The sequence below is a fragment of the Eumetopias jubatus genome, unplaced genomic scaffold, assembly GCF_037043125.1.
Source record: "Eumetopias jubatus isolate StellerSeaLion01/CBP00866 unplaced genomic scaffold, mEumJub1_p1.0 scaffold_12, whole genome shotgun sequence".
Taxonomy (NCBI): domain Eukaryota; kingdom Metazoa; phylum Chordata; class Mammalia; order Carnivora; family Otariidae; genus Eumetopias; species Eumetopias jubatus.
Window position 1 is genome coordinate 73870705 of NW_028274818.1, and position 22624 is coordinate 73893328.

Below are 22624 nucleotides of genomic sequence, written 5' to 3' on the forward strand. Positions count from 1 at the left end.
ACTTTATACATTTTCATTACTTCCCTGGCCCCTGTGGGCATTTGTGTGTTCAAACTCAATATTTCAGCCATTCTTTTATTTGTGGATGTTTGAAATTTTTTAGAAATGTATTGTTATCACAAACAATGCTGCACTGAATTGCTATATCTATGCCTCTCCCTGTGTGTATATTTATCTAAGGTAGAAGTAAGAATTGGGTTTACACAAAGTTAGTGAGGAGACACCAAAGTTAGAAGTTAGGAGAAAGACACAGAGTTAAGAGATGCACACTAAAATTATGAAGTGGAGAAAATCCAAGTCACGTGAGAACTGTGTTGCCCTTGCGTTCTGTGAAGCTGGGACAGGCATACTGCTTAAGACCTGTAGCTGCTGAATATCATGCTACCCTTCCATTTTCCCATTGGTTTTCAGCAGGGAGATGTGTGTGTACCTGTACTTGTAACACACACACACACACACACACGCGTGTGAGCTTGTGTAGCCAGGGCATTGGTGGTGAATTGCTTGGGAATCAGATGTTCTCCCAGCCCCGGCTCTAATAGGGCTCCAGAGCAGAGAGCAAGATTAGGGAGGTATGATATTCATCATACCTTGGAGCGTTTCTCCAGGCCTGGCCCCTGGTTTCATGGTTTAGCAAGCCTCAGGCCATGGCTAATGGACTATCTTGGCTGAGGTCAATTTGAAGGTTGGCCTCCTGTTTAGGAGGCTAATGATGCACGAAGCTGCCAGTGGGCAGCAAGCTCTGTCTGAGCTACTTCTGGGGCTATTGCTTAGGTGAGGGCTGGTCTGATACCTTGAGGTGAGTGTGGGAGAGGTGCTTCTGGGAGCTGGGCCAGTGTGAGCTACAGGGCCTGGTCAGCTAATTCAGGAAGATATGGGTTCCTAAGCACTTTGTTGGCGTCACAACTGTGAGCTGGTATTGATCCGTATCATAGTCGATGTGGGCTGCTGTAACAAAATACCATACCCTGGGTAGATTAAACAACAGAACTTTATTTGTCACAGTTCTGGAGACCAGAAGTCCAAGGTCAAGGTGCCAACAGGGTTCGTGTCTGGTGAAGCTTGTCTCCTTGGGTTACAGATGGCCTCCTTTGTGTTCTGTCCTCATTTAGCCTTTCCTTGGTGCATACAGGTGGAGAGAGGAAGCAAAGGGAAACTAGCTGTGTGATATCTCTTCTAACCCCATCATGTGTAGACCACCTTCATTACCTCATCTAAACTGAATTACCTCCCAAAGGCCCCATCCCCAAATATCATCACATGGGGGTTAGAGCTCCATGAATTTTAAGGTGATACAGTGCAGACCATAGCAGTCTGGTAGGAAAATATGACTTAGTTTGACCAAGTCAACCTTGGATACAGATAGAAAGTTGCAAGACAGAAAGTTATCAGAAAAAAAATCTTATCTGCTCCTATGTGTATTCTGAGGCTATCTGAACAATGGTGAGTGGTGTCTAAATCAAATCCTTTTTTTTTTTTTTTGGTTACATAAATTAACCCATTTATTATAGGCTAGCAACATTTCAAATGGTGGGGCTTCTGCTGATCTTTCAACTGCTTCAGTCCTCTGATGGTGGACTTTATTGTGACGGCAGAAGTGGTGTTGTAGGTCCCGGTACCACCAGCTATGGTTTTCATGTAGGCACTACAGTGCCAGATCCCCACAGCTCGTCTTTTTGTCTTGGTTTTGCCACAGAAAGAACAAATGTAACTTGGCGTGCTGGCTTATTTCAATCTTCTTTAACATTTTCCTGAGGGAGGCTCCATAATGGGTCCTGTATTTACTGACGATTCCTTCTTGGTATGTTTAGCCATGTTGCTGCAAACTAGGTTTGAGCCCAGAGAGAGAAAATGGGCTGTGGGTAGGAGCCGTAAAGTCTATATGATGTTATCTTGGGTTTTAATTTAATTTCCCTCCTTAATAATGTTCTGGGCTTGGAAGAATTAACTTTTCTAAACCCCATGTTCTCCTCTATGAAATGGGAATAATAAAAGTTGTTCTGGGGAGTAAATAAGACAGTAAGTGTAAAGTTGGCACAATGCCTAGCACAATGCTTTATTTCACAATATTTTGAGGCATTTTGAAAACAGAAAGCTACAGTTGCTATAGTTTGCAGTTTTACCTTCCCCTAACACTGACTTGAAACTTTAAGGGAAGAAAAAACCCTCAAAAATGTCTTCAATGCCTTTGCTTTTTCAGTGTTCGTTTAATCATTATCAATGCACGGGCATTGCACACAGCCCTCCCCCCCTTTTTTTTCCTGCAAGATGGTTATAATGTGTTGAAAATATTAATTATCTTCACCTTATACACAGGACTGGAAAAAACAAATCTTGTTGCTGTACTTGGTAGAAGAAAAAGTACCTTTGGGGTGTGTGTGTGTGTGTGTGTGTGTGTGTGTACCCATCTATGTGTGTGCGTGTTGCACTCATTGTCCCCTTGGGTCATAACAAATTATTGATGCCAGTTCCTTTAAAAAGACAATTAATCCAATTACCTTCTTGTTGAATCAATACTAATGTCTTTTTTTTTCTTTAACTTTCAGGTTTTGACAAGCCTGGCTGCCAGCAAAGCTGAGGTAGGAAATGTGGTTTTTCTGTCTCTTTGGAGGACATTTTGACATGGTTTCCTTCTAGGGTGATACAGTGAAATGGGTATCCCAGCTGTGATCTGCTCTGTGCAGTCTCCTGGTGGTTTGGATAGGGCATTGTCAGTTGGCTGGTTTCTCTGGTGCTGTTTGGGGCTGACCAGGTAGGTGTATACTGGGTAGTCTGGTAAAGATGGTTGGTGGTTTCAAAGCCAGATGTCCTGTTTGCTTCTGTCTTGGTGACTTGAGTGTCTGTCTGTATACACACATTATGATTCCAACTTCACTAAGATAAGCCCTTGCTTTGGCAGTGAGACCTCCATCCATCTCTATGCCCTTCTTCTATCTCCTCCCTCCTCTTCCTTGCCCTCCTTGTCCTCTGGGGCATGAAGGGAACTGTGGCTGAGGCTGGTAAAGGATAAGAAAGACACTGGTCAGAGGTCATTAGCAAGGTGACCATCCTTGGGAATTGTATGTAATGTTCTTTCATGAATATCTCCAAAATACATCCAGTGCCATGGGGCAGTTGCACTCCCAATCCCAAGTTACTATGTGGGTAGAACAAGGAGCATGGACCCTGGCCTCAAGAGACTGGGTTCTGTATGGCATTGTGCATCACTGTAACTGCTGAGACTCACTCTCCTCATGTGCCCAGTGAGGATAATTGCACCTCCTTTGGATCTAGCACGTGGGTGTGGAGGCAGATTCTGGCAGGGATCTACAAAATACAAGGGGACACCATTGTCAAAGGGTGGAAACTCCAATTGAATGTCTATATCCTTGGATATGATAGCTTGGTGTGCAGGAACTGTGATGCATTAATGGTGCAAATGTTACTTTGGATGCCTAGTGAGGCAGATATTTGGGAAGCAATTCTAAGGGAAGGGGAATGGAGTGGGTAGCAGAAAGATGGGGTAGAGGTAAGAGGCGACTAGTATCACCTGCTTCCTATGACCTTGTGACCAGTGACTTGAGCCAGTCATTTATCTCCCCAAACTTAGTTTCCTCATTCTCAGGATGAGAATGACAATACACATCACATGAGGTTGTTGGGAGCATTAAAATGGCAGTGACAGTGTTTACTTTTCTAGTCTGATGTAACTAGAATACTAGTTTTCATGTATTCAGCATGAATATACCATTTACTATGTAAGGCTTTACATGTATAATCTTATAAAATCCTTACAGAAATGTTGTGATGTACACATTATTATAATCCTCATTTTCAGAAGAGTAAACTGAGCCTCAGACTCAATAACTTTCCCAGAGCCATTCAACTAGTGAATGATAGAGTCAGAATTCAAGGTGGGGTACAAAGTATTGTTGGCTCTCAACTGCCATGCCGTGTGTCTTCGTTCAGTCTGCTGTAACAAGATCACGTAGACTGGGTGGTTTAAACAGCAGAAACTTATTTCTCACAGTGAGGAAGGTTGGGAAGTCCAAGGTCAAGGCTCTGGCAGATCTGATGTCTCTTGAGGACTCTAATCCTGGTTTGCAAGATGGCCATCTTCTTCTTGTATCTTTGTGTGGTAAGAGAGCAGAGAGAGGAAGCAAGCTCTTCAGTCTTTCCTTAAAAGGGCACAAATCCCATTCATAAGGGCTTCATCCTCATGATCTAATCACTCACAAAAGCCCCACCTCCTAATACCATTACATTGGGGGTTAGGATTTTAACCTATGAATTTTGGGAGGACACACACGTAAAAGTCCACAACACCACATAAAAACTTGATGCATAGTGGGTGTTCAGTAAATGTTAGCACTGCCAATCCTTAAGAGCCAGTCCTGCTTTCTAAATCATACCTGAATGTATCTCAGGCCCCTAAGGTCAGCACCATGGACAGTTGCCTGTTTCCTGCGATCTTCCATCTTTTTGCTTTTCCCCTAGATAGTCTCACATTTGTGTCACATTTGGCAATTTAAAACAAACAACAATAAAAACACCTTTACATATGTTGCCCCTTTTCAGTTTCACAGAAATCACATATGGGAGGATATTGTTACTGCCATTTTCAGATTTAAAAATGGAGTTTTAGAGAATTGGAATACTGTAAATATTGGTGAAATGTTTAATGATCTAGTAATTCCACTCCTTGTGTGCCCAAGAGAATTGAGGGCTTATGCACACCAAAAAAAATGTACACAGGATTTTTCATAGAAACTTTATCATAGCCAAACCAAATGTCCACAAATGGGATTACAGATAAATAAATTGTGGTATATCTATGCAATGAATACAAGATAGCAATCAAAAAGAATCATGTATAGGTACATGAAATGGCCTGTATGAATCTCAGAAACATAATGTTGAGTGAAAAAAAGTCAGAATAGAAGAATGCACTCTGATTTTATTAGCATGCATTCAAAACCAGCACTCATCTCTGGTGATTAAAGAAACAGTAGTGATTACCTCTGGGAGGTGCTGACTGGGTGGGGGCACAAGAGAACTTACTGGAGATGGAAATACTCAACACCATCACCCGGATATGATCACACAGGTAACCAGCACATGTAACATTTATGGAGTGCCATACTGAAGACGTATGTACTTCATAGTACACAATTTGTATATCAACAGGAGGACAGGGAGGTGGAGGGGGGAAGAAAAAGAAAGAAAATGGAAACATTAAAAATATAAAACAAGATAATGGAAAAAAAAGGATGATCAGGTGGGGAAGTGGGATGAAAGTATAAGAATGCTCAGCAAATAGACAAAACTATAGATCAAAAATAGCCTAAATTCACTCACTCATCCATTCCTTCCTTCCTTCATTTTTACTCTGGACTCGTATTTCCCAGATGGAACAGGTTTAAAACAACAACAACAACAACAAAAACTTTTTCTTTCTCCTAACCATTGTTTCTGAGGCTAAATTGTAATTGCTGCAGCCAGATCATATTTTTTGCACTACTGCAGGGAGGTAACCTTTTATTAATTGAATTTCTAATGGCAATTCATCAAAGCAAGCGATCACCGTTATTTAATGCATGATCCATATTCATGGCATGTTCTGTTAGGTAAATAATAGTGGCTCTGGGAAAGTGCTTCTGTGAGGTCCTTTTCCTTCTCAAATGGCTTTCTTTTTTCCTAAGTACAGACAAAACGGTTGTAATTTCAGAAGAACAAACCCCACCTGTGGAGGAGTCATTGGTTACAGGCAGGACAAGAAGAATTACAAACCCACAGAATCAGTGAGAATGAATGGCTTTGCCAGTTCCCTTTCTCTCTACAGATTGACAGTGAATATGTGAATAACGTTTGCTAAATCTGGACTTTGAAAACATGACAGCAAGCTGTTTGTGCCAATAATTTTTCATGGCATATGCCACCCCTCCCCACACCACACACAGTTTTAATAAGATGGCACATGGACTATTGAGAAACGTTAAAACCCTGCAGAGGAAAGAGCTTTATCTTGTGACCAAATTCTGCCCAGCAATGTTTATGACAGCTGAAGAATTTATCTTAAATTCCCTCTGCTAGCCGCAAAGCACATGGCCCTTTGTCTCTGAGCAGCCTGTAAGAACCAAACTAAGATGTCACATACATAATATAACAGATAAATGGCCCAATTTCCATGTCCACATGATGAATGGAATGCAAGTTCAGCACACACATATTTGCACATTAATTGGCCCTGCATGGTTCCATTTTGTTCCTAAGTTGCTACTGTATGTCTTGTGGACTCCTTCCCCTTCAGAATCATTAAGCTTGTTTTATCGCACAAATGCATACACATTTCCCCCCCTATTTATCGTCACGCAGCTTGCCCTGCTGAGAGAGAACCAAGTAACCTAGGCATAGCCATTGGATTGCAAATGCCTACATCTGAGTTCTCTCCACCACCAACTGCACATTAACACAAAGATCTGAGACCCAGCCCCACAGTTGGTTATGCTGACAGCCAAACAAAGGAGGTTGCAGGCGAGGATGTTTGAAAAAAATCATTTCTTTTCAGTTAGCAGTTGGTTTCTTGCCTCACCTTAATGATTTCCTGTTGATAGTTTAATGGCAATATAAACCCAGTGGAGGGCCTCAATTTTGATAAATTGGCCTGCTCCTATTTCATGGCAAAGGAATCAGACTGAGATTGATTGATATTATAGTTTTGCCATCCCAAATAATTGCAATGGCAAACAGTGCAGGTGGTAAAGCCCAGGGGCCTTCAGGAAATGTAGGTAGAATCTCCCTCCCACTAATCCCTTTTTCCTTCCAGGAGGAAACTTTATTCTGGGCCAATGAATCATTTATTTTCCCTGTCTCAACCTTCAGTCACAGGTCTTCAGAGCCCTCTAAGCACTCTGACCCATACGGAGAGAAACCAGTGCTTTTGGAAAGGGACTGAGTTTCTTTGGCTGGGGGCAAAAGACAGGTCCTGGCCATTTCAGGTCACCTGAGAAGCCAGAATATTTTATAAGGAAAAGTTGAGCTATTGCATGAGGAGGGTTACAGTGGAAAGAACATGAGCTTTGGAGTCTAATAGATGGCATATGAATCATGAGTCCACAAGTGATAAAGTGATATGCCTGTGGGGGAAGTCACTTACCTGCTAAATAAGTCTCTCATTTGGAAACTGGGGATAATGAAACCACCCCAAATGTTGGTTTGAACTTTAGAATTTAATAATATATGTGCAATGCCTAAGATAGTACCTGGCAGAAAATAGATGTTCAGCCATTATTATTTTGTTTCCTCATACATCCCCTGTCTTTTATGTATTGTGTAAAGCATGGCAGTATGTACATAGGCTCATTAGAAATTTATTTTGAGACCTGTAGCTTTGAAAACTTGCTGTAAAGATTTTGCACCATGGCTGACCCAGATCCTAGCCAGGCTGGAATTTACTTACATGGCTTAATTCACATTGGAGTTAATGGTCCCCTTTTCGCTACCAAGGACGAGATCCACTTGAAGATTAGCAACACTTTCCAACACTTTCAAACTCTTTGCCTTGTCTGATTTTGCCCAGTCACACTTTGATAGTCTTCCCTGTCCTTGAAACCAACTTAAAAGAATAGTTTAAAAAGTGCCTGGCCTTAATCCAAGAGCCTAGAATTCTCAGTTAGAGATATGGCTGGTATGTTTTTAATTTGATGACAATTTAAGTGACAGCTATTATATCCTAGGCACTGCTCTAAGTCCTGGGAAACATAGAGAACTTTGATGTGAAATCAGATCTGCAAAGAACATATGGTCCAGTGTGGGGTTGGGGGGTTGTATCATAAATGCTATGGTATCCATTGTTTTATGAGCACCAGGGTATTCATAAGAGTGAAGCTCTCTCCATAAGCTGTAGTCCATATTTGGGAAGTTTTGAATTTGAGTTCAAATGTAAGTGAACCTAGATAGGAGTGGCGTACCTATGGAGGCTTCCCAGGGGAGTGATATAAAGACTGGAGCCTTGAAAAGTAAGTTAGGTCATCATCCAGTAAAAAAAAAAAAAAAAAGGAGAACATGAGCAAAAGTACAGATGGGAAAGAGTTTACATGTTCAAGGAATAAGCATTAAAAGGGGATATGGGGGCAGTAAAGGAGAGTGGAAGTGATTGTAGTGAACACAGAGAAACCAAGGCTAAGTATCCTTATGAAAGGCAAAGAGGAAGAGGTTAAAAGAAAGAGACAAGGGTAGTGAATGATTCACTGGAGTCAAGGAGAATGAGCACTGGCTTGATGACACTGGACTTGGCAAGTATACAATCATCAATGTTCTCAACAGCAGCCTTCCCAAGGTAGGTGGTGGAAGCAGAAGTTAGATTTGGTGGCTTATGGAGTAAATGGAAAGAGAAGACCCATAAGCACAGTATAGCCCAGCCTGTCAAGGGCCAAATGGTTGAGCCCATCGAATGATGGTCTCTGACTTGAAGGAATTTTGAAGATGACAGAGGTTTGGGTATGTTGTAGGCCTGGAGGACAGGCCTCAGAGGGTACAAGGGTAGAATCAGAGCACAGGTGGGGTTTACTCACTGAAGGTGACCAGAGTATCCCTGAGGGTATGTGCTTGGCTCACCATTGTGTCACCAGGGCTCAGCACCTGTATTAGAGAACAGTGGCATTAATTGGACTGAGAAAGGGCATTTTTCCTCCGTGACATTGAGAAACCAAGGATGAGAGTAAGTGTGGATAAATTTGAAGGAGAAGGAAGAGAAATTGAAAGAGGTTATGCCTGGCAGCTTTCATTTTCTTAGGGAAGAGCAGAGGGAAATTTACGTGCTGAGAATAGGGGAGCAGAGGTAGAATTGGGGGTTAAAGAGGAAAATAAGCAGAAGGAGGGAACGCACTGGTGAGAGGCTGATTGCTCAGGGAGATGCTTCTAGCAAACCAACATGTGTAAGCGCCAGACCAGGAAGATGAGCCGGAGCCTGCCAGCAGCAGTACTGAACACTGTGGCTTCATTCACCATGTGTGTCCTGGGTGCCACACACTGTGCTATCTTGATGACAATCTTTAAAATGTGTGTTACTGTCCACATTCTACAGAGAAGAACACTGACACCCTGAGTGGGTGGTGTAGGCTCACCAAACTTATCCGAGAATTAAATACCATGGCCAGTGTTTGAATCAGTCTGTCTGACTACAACTCTGGGGCTCCTTCCACTGTGAACATTACCACTGTGAGGATGGGGTGTGGAGTTCAAACCCCAGCTCCATTATTTCTTATCTCTTGGCCCTGCTAGCAGCGAAACTCAGCAAAATTACTTAACCTTTGGTGTCTCATTTGTCTCCTCCATAGAATGAAGATAATTAAAGAATGAACCTTATAGCTTTTTTGTGAAGGTGAAAAGGCATGATATAAGGCATGGAAGGCAATTAGCATATTATTTAGTGCATAAATAGCTCATAATATATGTCAGTCATTATAGTTGTTTTTATTAGTATTGTTGGGAATTCATTCTAAGCCACAATAGGAAATAGCAGGGAAGCCAGATAGAACCAGTTTGTAACCTCCAAACCAACTGGAAGCATCAGTCCCAAAGCCTTCCAAAAACACCTTACTTACTCCATGGACATTAACTAATGGTCCCTGAAAAAGGTGAGCAATTAAAAAATTTCTCTTTTCATTGCTTCTATCAGAGAAGAAAATGGGTTTCTGTGAGTTTTTGAGCATGAGTTAGAAGGATCTCAGCATTTATATTTTGCAATGGGGGTAATGAGAAAAGTAACCAAAGGGAAAAAAAAAAGGTACCTTTTAGTTAACATCTGACTATATGCTAGGCATTCTACAAGTCATTTTATGTACCTTCTCTTGTTAACCCCTATAAGAGCCCTATGAAGTAAGTACGATTATTTTTCCTATTTTATAGATGAGCAAACTGAGGCTCAAGGTGGTTAATTAAATGAGTAACAGAGGTAGCAGGAGGGGAATCAGGAATAACATCCATGACTGTTAGACTCCAAAGTCAGCTGAGGTGATGAGGAAGGGAAGCCAGGAGGCACCTCCATCTCTCAGGGGCTAGGCCTGGGCCTTTCAACCCTTGAGAGAAAAATCTAGTCTCTCCTCTTCTGAATTTTCTCTTCCTCTAAGCTTCCCCAGCCGCAGCTCAACCAATCTAGGTGACTCTGTTTTAAGATTTTGTGAGTGCTCTGTGATCATAAAACCCATTCCCACACCATGAATTATTTCCTACGGTTTTGACACCATTTATTTCCATAGCATTATACATTCCAGCCTTCTGACTGTTTAAGATCAAAAGATGTGCTCTGGGCTCACATTTCACTCTCCCTCTCAAACGCGATTCACCAAATTGGAGTGAACAGTGGAGGCTCCAGCCTGTCATAGTCTGTAATGTTGCATAATTCCAGGGCTCAGCATGTTTTATCAATGGTGAAGGAGAAATGGACTCACACGTGGTGGGAGGGCTTCTGTGGGGGAATAGGGAGAAAGCTTGGAAATGGCAGCTGAAGGGCAGCGTTGGGATGTTCAGAAGCACTCCAGGGGGAGGAGAGTTCAACTGGTTGAACTTGATTGAAACCAAGGCCAAGGGCAAAAGTTAGTGAAGGGTCAGTGGAGAAGGAGGAGGTCCAACTAGGCAACTGTGGGATTCTCCCCTGAGTAAATCAGGGAAATAATCCTTCTAGCAAGGGGCAAGGAGGAAGGGCTGTGGTTGTATCCAGATGGGACTCGTGTCTGGAACTGAGCAGACTATGTATGCATTAGCAAATGGAGTTCTTTGGGATCTATGCACTGATTTAACAAGCTTAAAGAGCATCTACTATTTTGTAGCTATTCCTTTAGACCCTGTCACTTAGAATGAATCAGGCATATTCCTGCTTTCAAGGAGCCTATAATCTAGTAAAATACATGGATGGGTGAAGAGATGTTTTTTGCAAAGTTCTAAAGTAGAGCAGGGCTCAAGGGAGAGAGTGAACACCTAAAGGGGATGATCAAGTCTCCTGGGAATCTCGAGAGACTTCCAGAGGCCTTGAGGCTTCCTTTTCCACTCACCCGTGTGCCCTAGCTCTAAGATCAGTAAGACGTCTTGAAAACCATATACCTGGATACCACACTCCATGGCATATTTCAATAATTAGGAACAAATCTGACAAGCAACAAAGAGACTGCTTTGGGTTGACTATGTATGTGAATCAGGGATGAGAAAGGAGAAGAGAATTGGAAAATCAGTTGGACATGTGGATTGGCATGTAATAATGGGGTGTTGAAAGTGACTCCTCATGGTGATGGTGGTGGTGGTGGTGGTCATGAGAGTAACCAACATGTGTTGAGTGCCCACAGTATGTTGGGTATAGTGCTAAGCATTTTACATGGATTACCTTGTTTGTTCCTTCCAAGAAACTTGGGCAGATGAATATTAATATAACCTTCATTTAATGGGTGAGAAAACCAAGGCTCAGAAGAGTTGATGGGATCCATCCAAGGCCCTTTAGCTAGTAGGCAGAATTAGTATTTACTTCTAAGCAATTTGCCTTCTGAACCAGCAGCCCAGCTAAGATGGGGGACGCAGGCTTGAAAAGCCCCTTGGGTTAAAGTCTGCATTGCTCAGCACAAACCTCTTAGGACAAATGATGCTCCCACACTTTGGAGAAACCTCGTGACTGTGCCTGATTCTCAGCACTAATGTAGCTTGACTTGGGGCTGATATCCCACTTATCTCACCAGAATGACAATGGGGGGGGGAAGAGTTATTGCTATTCTGGCTTCCTCTATTGAGCTATGAATAAATGATGATAGCTGTGAAATAGTGTGGTATTTAGATCGTTTCTGGTAAATTAAAAAAAAAATAAAAATTGAATAAAGTGGTAATCCATGCAGCCATTTAAATAAGAGGAGTGGAACAAAATTAGTAAACTCTTTTAGTGTCTTTCTGGCCTTGTCATTCTAATGTAATTAGTTTGCAAAAATACTAATTAATACTCAAACAGCTGACATGTTTTACATGTTGATTTGAAATGTGTTAATTATGTTTTATACTTTGCTCTATTACTGTCCTCAGCCGCAGCATAGGTGGGAAGTCTGGTCCTATGGCCCCCTCCTCCTTATAGGCTGGCAATCATGTAGATATTGAGAGCCCTTTGCAATGCTCAGAGCTACTCTTACCTTTGTAGAGAAGGAGAGAGAATATTGTCTAGAAATAGAACGTTAGTGTTTTCAACTAATGTGGTTGCTGACTGCAAACACAGTATCTCAAGAAAGTTTCTTGAGTCCCAGTAAGCAGATGCTGTGCTGGATCAGGAGGGTTTTCTGACAGTAAGTTGAAGCTGGAAAGAGTGACTGCTGAGCATCTTTCCTTGGATTGCATTCAGTCTTCAGGCTAGATTCTGCTCAGATCTTGCAAATGGATTGCATACTCCAGTCTTAGAAGAAGGTGGATTCTAGGTGTGTCTCATGGCAGATCTAGCCATTGCCATGATTAGGGAATGTCGTCCATTGCTCTGTGGTTTTCTTAGTTAAATATCAGTCAGGAGAGGTTAGGCTAGGCTGAAGTAACAAGTGAAGTGGGTAAGTTTCAATGACTTACCCAACAGAGGTTTCATTTTAACCCATGCTGCACATGCAATGAGCGTTGGGTGACTTTCCATGGAGTGATCATACAGTACAAGCTGCTTCTACTTATGGCTGCTTCGTGTCAACACACACATTGACCATCAATATGGCAGGGAGCAAAAGAGACACAGAGTCTCTCTTGTGTTTTTCGTTGTCCAGCACAGAAATTACATACATCACTTCCACCCACGGTCTACCAGCTAAAACTCATTCCATGGCACCCACTGCAAGAGTCCTGGGAAATGTGAGGAGCACGTACATATTCTGTGAGAATTAAATACCTGCCACAATGTGATAATGATGATAATCATCTCTCTTGTCATCCCGACTATTGTGCTTCACCAGGCCCTACACTGTGGCTACCTGCCAGGCACCTGTTTTGTGTTTTGTAGTTTCTCTCAATTCACTTTCCTTCTTTCCATCGTCAAGAAGAAGGGGAGGCTCAGAGGGGTGAAACTTACACATTTACAGTCACATAGTCAGTAAGGGTCCGGCCAGGCTTCAACTCACAATCTGACAGCATGTCAGATGGTCCAATGGTCTCTGGCCCCCAAAGTTTTGGCAATTGTCCCTTTGTAGCATTCTAGGAGGAGGAACTGGGAGCAGCACTCAGGATACCTGTGAGGAATCAGGATGAGGGTCTATTAAGGTCCTAAGGCATGAGATGATTGCTGGCCCAAGTTTGTGCAGAACCTATTACTTTCAGCCTATAGATTCACATTCCTTATCACATTTGACTCTCATAATAATCCTATGGAGCATTTGCGAAGAATGTGATTAGCTCCTGTTTATAGACACAGTGACAGAGGGCCCAGGAGGACACTTGCCAGAAGACACCTGGGTAAACAGGTCTCTGGAGTCCTGAATTTGCCTCTGTGTGTATAGGACTGAGGGTCCTCAAGACCCTAGACCAGAGACCTGTTCTGTTTTGGCATTTGGGGAGAACCGTGGGCCTCTTTGCAGATTAAAGTCTTAAAATACTTAATATAAAATACTTAAGATCACAAAGGAAAGCATTTATTTTGAAATGCATTTACTAAAATAATGGAATCTAGTAAAATTATTGTTTTCTTTATAACACATTAAATAACAAGCAAGCCTAGTAATTACTATAATTTGGAAATAGCAATAAGCGTTATGATGTTTTGAGATATCTGTGACTATTATAATGTAAAGTGACTAAAAAAAATCTCTTTTTTCTCTTGGCGACAAAGTCACAGGTTACTGGTATTACTACTGTGATGTGTTGCTTGCATTCAAAGTTAAAGGGAATGCTAGATTACAGTGGGATGCTGGTGGAAATTTAGTTTTATTTTTCCGATCCAAGTTCATAGTCCCACTGGGGTCCATCTAAGGGGACCCCCTTAGAGGTCTTAGAAGCTTAAGAACCTTGTTCATCCTTGGCTCTGGAATAGGATGGCCCAAAGCCATATTATGGAAAGGTAAAGTTTGTGGTACATCCATCCACTTACTCTCTCCCACCTTTGTCATTGTCATCCATGCCCAGTGCCTGGTCTTGACCCTCAGATCCTTCTTTCCCTCCAGAGCACATGTGGCATTTAATAGGACTGGAGTTTATTAAAGGCTCATATTCTTTTCGATACTAGGCACTATGGTAAGATTTCATGCCTATTATTTTACTTAATTCAGGTATTCTATTGTTACACCTATTTTACAGAAAGTAATAATGATGGTTAACATTTATGAATACTACTATGCACCAGGCAGTCTTCTTAGCACACTTTATATACCAAAATAACAACAATTACTATAATAGCAGTTGTAGCAGCTTAGACTTACATAGCACTCCCTAGATTCTAGGCTTATTTTGTTCTAAGTATTTTATACATTTAACTTAAATTATTCCCCACCACATTCCTCTCAGGTGAGTGTTAGTTGTTCCCATTTTACAGAATGGGAACTGGGGGCATAGAGATTTTAAAACTTGCCCAAAGTCACATAACTACGAGGTGAAGCCTTAAATCCAGACGTTCCAATTTCAGAGTCTGTGAGGTTAGCTAACAAGTTCCACTGTCTTGCTTTTAACTTCATTAAATGCCCCTCAGAACAATTCTAGAGGTGAATGTTATGTTTGCCCCATTTCATAGATAAGGTAGTTGAGGGATAGAGAAGTTAAGAAACTTACCTCAGCGTCAGTTTCGTTCAGCTTGAAGATAGAGCAAGAGAGATTGCAAGTGACAGTCCAGGGAACCTTTATGGGCTATGCTTAGAAAAGTCATACATTACTTCTGCCCACCTTCCATTGGTCAGAACTCAGTCACATGGTCCCACTGAACTGCAAAGGAGGCTGGCAAATGTAGTCTAACTGTGAACCTACGGGGCAGGGTGGGGTGGGGGACAGGTGGAGAAATGGGTTTTGGTGAATATGGAGCTGTCTCTACCATAGGCACTAAGCAGAGCTCTGTAAACTCATACCTCATGGGGAGAATCCATCCATACCAGAAGCAGGATTGGGGTGATGCATCTGGGGACCCTAACCCATGCCTGATCCACAGTCCCTTGTGGTGGCTGGCCTCAAACTTTAGCTTGCCTTCTCTGGGGCACCAAGTGCCAGTACTGTTCTTAAGGGTGGCTTGTAGGCTGAATTTGACACGAATGCATTACTGCAAATTAGAGAACGTGAAAAATCTCATGCTGTGGGGATTTGGTCTCTGGGTCTATTTTTAAAAGCCATGAAGTGTCTGCAAATGAAGTATTGTCAAATAGAAAACAGATTAAAATGTATAATAGTTTATTCCTATACATTTAAATGAATATTTAAAATGTTGTTTTTTTTTATTAAGGAAAATGGTTGTTGGCTCCCCCCCCCCTTTAGTTTGGTTTGTATTTTTAATTTGCATGAGTCAGCCCCTGCCTAAGTATCTTCTGCTCACAGCCTCCCCATGTGGCCAGTTTACCGTCACATGATTAGGACCCCAGGGCAGGTGAGAGAAATGGATGCTTCAGTCCTGTATCATTTGGTACCATGCACCATATTCTCTCTATCCTCAGATATCTTGGGTTATAAATCATAGCCTCACTTTAAAATGTGCTTTTCTTTGGAGGGAAGAGAAAAGACAGGGGCAGAAACAACACAACACTGATTTAAAAACACTCTGATATTAGATGTTTACAAAATTATATGCATATTAAAATTGCAAAAATCTCCCCATACCCTAAAAGAGAATGCAAACCAATAAAACAAAACAAAAACACAGTTCTGTCCCTGATGATTCTTTTCTTCAAACTCTCCAAGTATGAAACAAAGCTACTTGATGACTACCCTTCTGTTAGCATTCCCTCTTATTGCATAGGTAGACAGACTGCTTCAGAGGAACAGAGAGTCCCAGATGGGGGTAACAAGCACCCGTGGTCCCAGTGTGGGACTCTACTAATTGCGAGTGAGGGATTTGACCACACATGTCCCTCTGCTTCTGGAATCTGAAGCCTGTTTGTTTGAAGCTGAGAGCTTGCCGGGTAGCTCTGATAAGCATGGTATTTTTGGCTGTGTACCCTGTTCCTTTCTTGTTCTGAGTAGCAGACCAGTCACATAAAGGAACTGGGTGAGAAAGTCACTTTGATTAGTGACTTTCCTGTGGACGTATTTCTTTTCTTTCATATTTCACATTCTGAATATTTTATGAAAATGTTTCCCTTTCCAAGTGAGCTAATGCTGTGGTTTAAATACTACTACTGGAAGGTGGGACCCTATTTCTCCCTTGAGGAACAACACATAATCTTACTGATGGGAAGAAATGAGCATAGACATGAAAAGCCATTGCATTAAGCACTTGAACTCTGGGATCTGATTAACTTGGATGTGGTTTACAGTTCTCTTGTGGCTTGCTGCATAACCTAACATTTCAACTTCTCATCTTTAAGACAGGGACAATCATTGTCACTACCTAATAACGTCGGGTGAGGATTAAATGAGATAAGGCAATTGCAGCAGGGGGTACAGTGCCTGGCACATAGCAGTTGTCAGTAAGTAGTACCTCAATTTTACATTTAAGTAGCATCCCAGATGACTCCTGAGATTGCCTACAGATCACTTTCACCGCCTCCCACTCTGGCACTGAATACTATCCACTGGAAGCTTTCATTGTAACCTTGGGTGAGTGAGATGGATGATTGCAAGATGATAGTGGGTGTTTTTGAATTTGGCTTCCCAGACTAATTTGGACTTTTAGAGTTTTGCTTAGTGCCTGTGGTAGAGACAGCTCTAAGTGCACCAAAATCCATTCCTTATTCTCACAGCGGGACTATATTTGCCAGCTTCCCTTGCAGTTCAGTGGGACCATGTGACTGAGTTCTGACCAATGGAAGATGGGCAGAAGTGATGTCTAACTTTTCCAAGCATAGCCCATAAAAGTTCTTTGGACTGTCACCTGCCATCTCCCTTGTTCAATCTTTGAGCTGAATGAAGCCAACTCTGAGGCAAATTTCTTAACCTCTCTGTGTCTCAGTTGCTTAATCTGTAGATTTGAGTACTAATGATCAGAGGAGCAAACAGTTATGAAAGACCTTGGTGGATGTTGGGTGAGGTCTAGAAGGTGAGCTCTCTGAGGGGACTTTGGTACCGGGGAGGCAAAATATAGCATCATTATGGGGAGAAAGCCTGTCTCCCATTTCACCATGCTCTGGTGCTCCTGGAGTCCCCTTTGCCTCTCCCATAAATATCTGGTGTTCTGTTGGGGGAGCTAAGTTCTTGGGCCCAGAGGTGGGAGAACTTAGAACCATTGCCTTGAGAGCCTGCATACAATGAAGCCCTATTTTGTAAGTCTTGTCACTGAGGCAAGCTGTTCTTTGGATCCTTTGTGGATGAGCATTTTTCAAATGGAGAAGCTTCCAGACCTCTTAAACTTTCCCACCTCTTCTAAGGCAGGGGTGGTTGTCACTGTTTACCAGGCTGATGCAAGTCTTCTGCCAGGTTCCTGTCTACCACCTTGGTGATCTGCCACCATAAAGAGATTTCATACGTCATTAAGAGAGATGTCATATGCATCAACATAATGCTATGTTCTTACCCAGAATGTCACATTAGATTCCTGGAGGCTTTTTTAGAACTTCCAATACAACCCTTAAATCATCCAATCTGTCATCTGATGCCCCAAAAGGAAGCTGCTAGTAAAATAGCAACTTGCAAAATTAAGAAAAGCATCACACACAATGTTAGCTAAAAATGTGAACTTTGCAACCTGTGCTTAGGGAATGGAGTCAGGGGTGAGCAGATAGGTACACACAGATGTCCTGCTTTTGCAGAAGCTCTTTTCTCTCCCCAAATTGACAGAGTGATTGGGATGTAACTAATGTCCCCCAAAGTCCTGGCTTGATTTGGGTTCTCTGTATTCCCTTTCAGAATTTTCCCTGTGCTAATGTTTCCCAGAGAAATCTGTTTTGAAGCCAAAGTAAAGAAATAAATTATACTTACTCATGGAGTTTGGAGGCAGGAAGTGATTTTCTTACTTATGCAGTCATTGACAAACATTTACTGGGCATCTGCTTGGTACCAGATGCTCTGATGTGTCCTGGGTCTTCTGCTCTGAACCGTGATTCTGGCTCTCAAGTCAGTGGCTGGGGATGAGACTTAAATAGTCCTACAGTACCTGCTGGGAGCCCACCAGCAGAGGGAGTGACCCTACATTTCTGCTCCAACAATTCCCATGTGTGACTTTTTTCCTACACCAAGCAATTCTCTGACACCAACTGGGTGTCTTAAAATTCTGCTCAATTCTGACACTAGCTGCTACCTGGAGATCGCGCCAGAACCAGTTTAGGATTGGGTCCTGCAAGACTGCCCTCATTCAGATGCTAACCGCAAGTCCAAATTGTCACCTGTGCTTCTGACCAACAGGCTATAGATCAGAGGTTCCAATGACACCTCCTTTGGGTTCGATTAATTTGCTGGAGTGGCTCAGAGAACTAAGGGAAATACTTTGCTTACTCAACGCAAGAACAGCCAGCTAGAAGATAGGCATAGAGGAAGGTATGTGGGAAGGAGGTGTGGAGTTTTTAAGCCCTCTCTGAGCTGACCACTCTCCCCATATCTCCATGAGTTCACCAATCCAGAGGCTCTCCAGACCTTGGGGATTTGTATGGAAGCTTCATTACATAGTCACGATTGACTGAATCATTAACAATTGGTGATTGAATTCAGTCTCCAGCCCCTCTCCTCCCAGGAGGTCTGGGGTAGGATTCCAAGTACCAATCTTAAAATCACATGGTTGGCTCCACTAGCAACCAGCTTCTACCCTTAGATGACCTAGGGGCTTTCCAAAAACCGCCTCATTAACATAACAAAAGACACCTTGATTGCTCTCTACACTTAGAAATTTCCAAGCATTTTAGGAGCTCTGTGCCAGGAATGCAGACAAGACCAAATGTACATTTTTCTTACTATAAATCACAACATCACAGCCTGACTCAGCACCACTGGGTGCAATCAAGGGTGGTAGTTCAGCTTCCTGAGTCCCAGACCAGAGCTCCTGGGTTTGTGCCCCTAGTCTTCCACTTACTATCTCTGTTACCTTGGTTGAGTTAAATCTCTGCATCTGTCTTTCCTCATCTATAAAATTGGGCGAATGGGTATTTCAGAGTATCAAACAAATTAATACTCATAAAGTGCTGAGCCCCATGCCTGAAAGAGTAAGGTTTACAGAATATTGCTTATTGCCAGTCAGGAGAGGAGTTCTGTCAGTAGAGCCAGAAATAATGTTTGGCTCATGTATGCTCCTAGAATTGTGGGGAGCTCCATTTTTCTATTAAAACAATACACATTTGGTCACCTCATGCAAATAAAAACTGTTAGATTGCTAACTGGAGGGTGATGCTTTATTCAAACCAATCTCCCTCCCTCCCTCCCTTCCTTCCTAATGACTGACTGATAATTCCTTTATTCCATGACTTCTCAACCTGGGCATTATAGACATTTGGGACCAGAAAATTCTGTCGTGTGATGGTGGGGTATCCTGCATATTGTAAGATGATTACCAGCATCTCTTGCCTCTACCCGCTAAATGCCAGTAGTATTTCCTTTCCCTCAGTTTTGACAACCAAAAATATCTTCAGATGTTGCCAAAAATTTGCCTTAGATTAACAATTAGAGCCTTAAGAGAACTTAAGAAATGACCCATGAGAGCTTTTGTTCTGTAGAAGTCTCCCATATGAAACAGCTCAGTCACATCCTGGTGCCTGGCCCCACACACCACAGCAGCCACAGTTAGTGCAACAACCAGAAATGATACAGTCCTTCTCCAGATGCCCTGTAGGCCATAACACTGCCTTGGGTGGATGTCCGCCTTGCATTCCTTCCCCCCCATTTTGCAGAAGTGAAAACATAGGCCCAGAGAAAGGGGATCAGTCCACCCAGGGACCCAAACCATGTAACTGCATGGTTGTGCCAGAGTTCTGTTTGGTCCCAGTTCTTTGCATTCCCCTCACTGCAGGCACTTTGCACACTTGCTATGTTACACAGTGGGAGGGGCATGTGGCCAGTGACAGGAGCTCAAATAAAATGATGGCATTAGGATTTCTGGTGTTCTGAAAGACAGAGCAAACACCCCCCTGCCCCACATCCAAACTTCCACAAGACATGTAAGGTCTTACAAGACTGGACTCCTGGGCAACCTCATCTCAGGCCAGTCTCCACTCATTCCCCAGCTTCATTTATTCTCTCACACCCTCTCTTGTATCAAAAGTTCTTCCAGCCTCAGTGCCTTTGTATAGTTTGTTTCCTAGAATGACCCCTAACAGCCTTTCTATTTGTTTAACTTCTCATCTTTCCCCAGATGTCTTCCCTATTAGTCCATTCCAAAATAAGTGCCTTCCATTATTTTATATATGAAGCTTTTAAGAAGCATGGCTTATCACAGTTTACAACTATGTCACTCATTTATCTGCTCAAAAGCATGTTTTATTCTCTGGCTGTTCCCTGCAATTGTAAGCCCCATGGTTAAAGTCATGTGTTCCTGCCTCCAATGTTTAGCCCATAGTTTGTAAATACTTAATAAATATTTGTTGAATTTAAAAATGAATTAATGGAAAACTGAATGAATGAACAAATGATTGCACCTACACAGGCTTGCCTAGAAACTGGGCAATGTACAGAATTCTAACTTCAGGATCCTTCCTGGCCAAGAGGAGGTTCCTTTCACCTTCCCCTCTGGGCTATGAATGTCTGTTTGCTGGGAGTGGTAACCGAGGCCCTGGATTGCTCAAGATTTGTTTGAATAATATATTAGTCATTACACACTCTTCAATAAAAAATGTCTTAATGCATTCATTCATTCGTTACAAAAATTTCTATTAAGTACCTACTTTGTGCCAGACCCCATTCTGGGCACTGAGGAAACAGTACAGATTCTGAGCATGTCCTCAGAGAGGAGCAGGCACATAATGACAACTAGCTGAGAGCTAGCACAGAGCAGCGCCAGGTGCGGGGGAAGCAGATCCTAGGGGGATCTTGCCAGTTGGGTTAGGGAAAGCCTCTCAGAGGAATTTATGTTTAAACTGAATCCTGAGAGACCAGCAAGTGTTGGCCAAAGATAGAAGCAGCAGTCTGTGTTAAAGTGCTAACATGTATTTGAAAGAACTGAACCCATTTTACGGTGGCCAGGAAGCAGAGAGCCAGCATACAGCCCAGAGCAAGTACCTAGTTTTAAAGACCCCAGAAATGGTGGCCAATGTGATACAGCTGCTCTTTTCCCTGTCCATCTTTTCAGAAGCTGCAAGGTGGCCCGGGACATGAAACAAAGGGCATGTTGACTGGAGAGCCTAGGTGTCCCAGTTTCACCATGAAAAGACTGTGAACTATAGATCTTGGGCAAACTATGTAGTTCTTTTAGTCATAGGGAAGAGAGCAGGAGCTTGGAGTTGAGAGCTGGCCCCAGATCCCAGCTGTGTGTCCTTGAGCAAGCTGCTTTCCCTCCCTAAGCCTCTTTTCCTCACCTATACAGAAAAGAATAATGAGACATTGAGCATTCATGATGCTTATTGTTTATCACACACTGGGCAAATCCTCCCTTCTGCATTAACCCACTTTGTCCTCACCATCACACAGCACTCATTTTATAGCTGAGTAAACTGAGGTGCTGAGAGTCAGTAATCTTGCCTTGAGGTCCCAGAACTAATATTGGAGATGCTGGGGTTCACCCACATCTGTCTGCCTCAGGAACCTGAGCTGACCACCCCACACCATGCTGTCATTTATGATTATTGAGAAGATAAAGTAGAATAATTCATTCACCCAGTGTTTTGCCTGGCACAAATTCAAGAAATAGGATTGGACAGATGTGGGTTCTGTTAATCCCATTTTTATCTCTTACTGGCTGTGTGACTCCTTCAGCTGCTACATCTGTCTGGGCCTCAGTTTTCCCACCTGCAAAACGGGAATGATCTGAAATTCTGTATCACCTCTTAGGAACATTCAATGAGGATGCAAGTAAGTCCCTTAGCACAGTGTCCTAGTAAGGACCCAACACAGGTCATCTCTAATTATTATTAGGTGTATAGTAGGTGCTATACTAATGTCGGACCTCCCACCTTCTCTTCCTGGGTTTCCCTCTTGGCACAAGGGGCTTCAGAAAGTACAAGGCCCCTCATCTCTCTCATGCATGTGAGAGACCAGGGTGTCTTCAACATGAGGCAGTAACAGGAGCCAAGGAGATGAGAGGGATCCATCAGAACTGTTTTCTTCCAGCTGATTGTGATGTGTGACCAGGTAGGGGGATGCCCTTGGTGTGGAGTTCTTTGTGTTCTTTCCCTAAAACAAGCGCCTTCCATGCCAAGCCATCTTTTCTGCACAACACTTTAATTTACATCTTTTAATAACTTGGGTTGCCATGGAAGCGTTGGAATTCAGTTTTAAAATAGACAAACTAATTGTTTCAGTCAGTTTGGGTATTTGCTGTCAAGGAAACAGCCAGCTTTCCCCCATTGCTTAATTGGATGTATAAGGTGGCAAAATGGCAGAGGGGTTCTTCCCACCCCATGGCCAGGCAGAGGAGGCACCATGAGGCGTCCAAGGAAACTTACCCAGT

At 42.6% G+C, this 22624-nt stretch overlaps 1 protein-coding gene across 1 annotated transcript in view; it reads left to right on the forward strand.

Annotated features, from left to right (window-relative positions):
• The window catches only part of RBFOX1 (RNA binding fox-1 homolog 1), a 2047095-nt gene that overhangs the window by 499506 nt on the left and 1524965 nt on the right, over nucleotides 1–22624 (forward strand). Inside the window, exon 4 of the mRNA XM_088016928.1 lies at nucleotides 2547–2579. Within this exon, the coding sequence (XP_087873054.1) occupies nucleotides 2547–2579 (33 nt within the window). The remainder of the gene's footprint in view (nucleotides 1–2546; nucleotides 2580–22624) is intronic.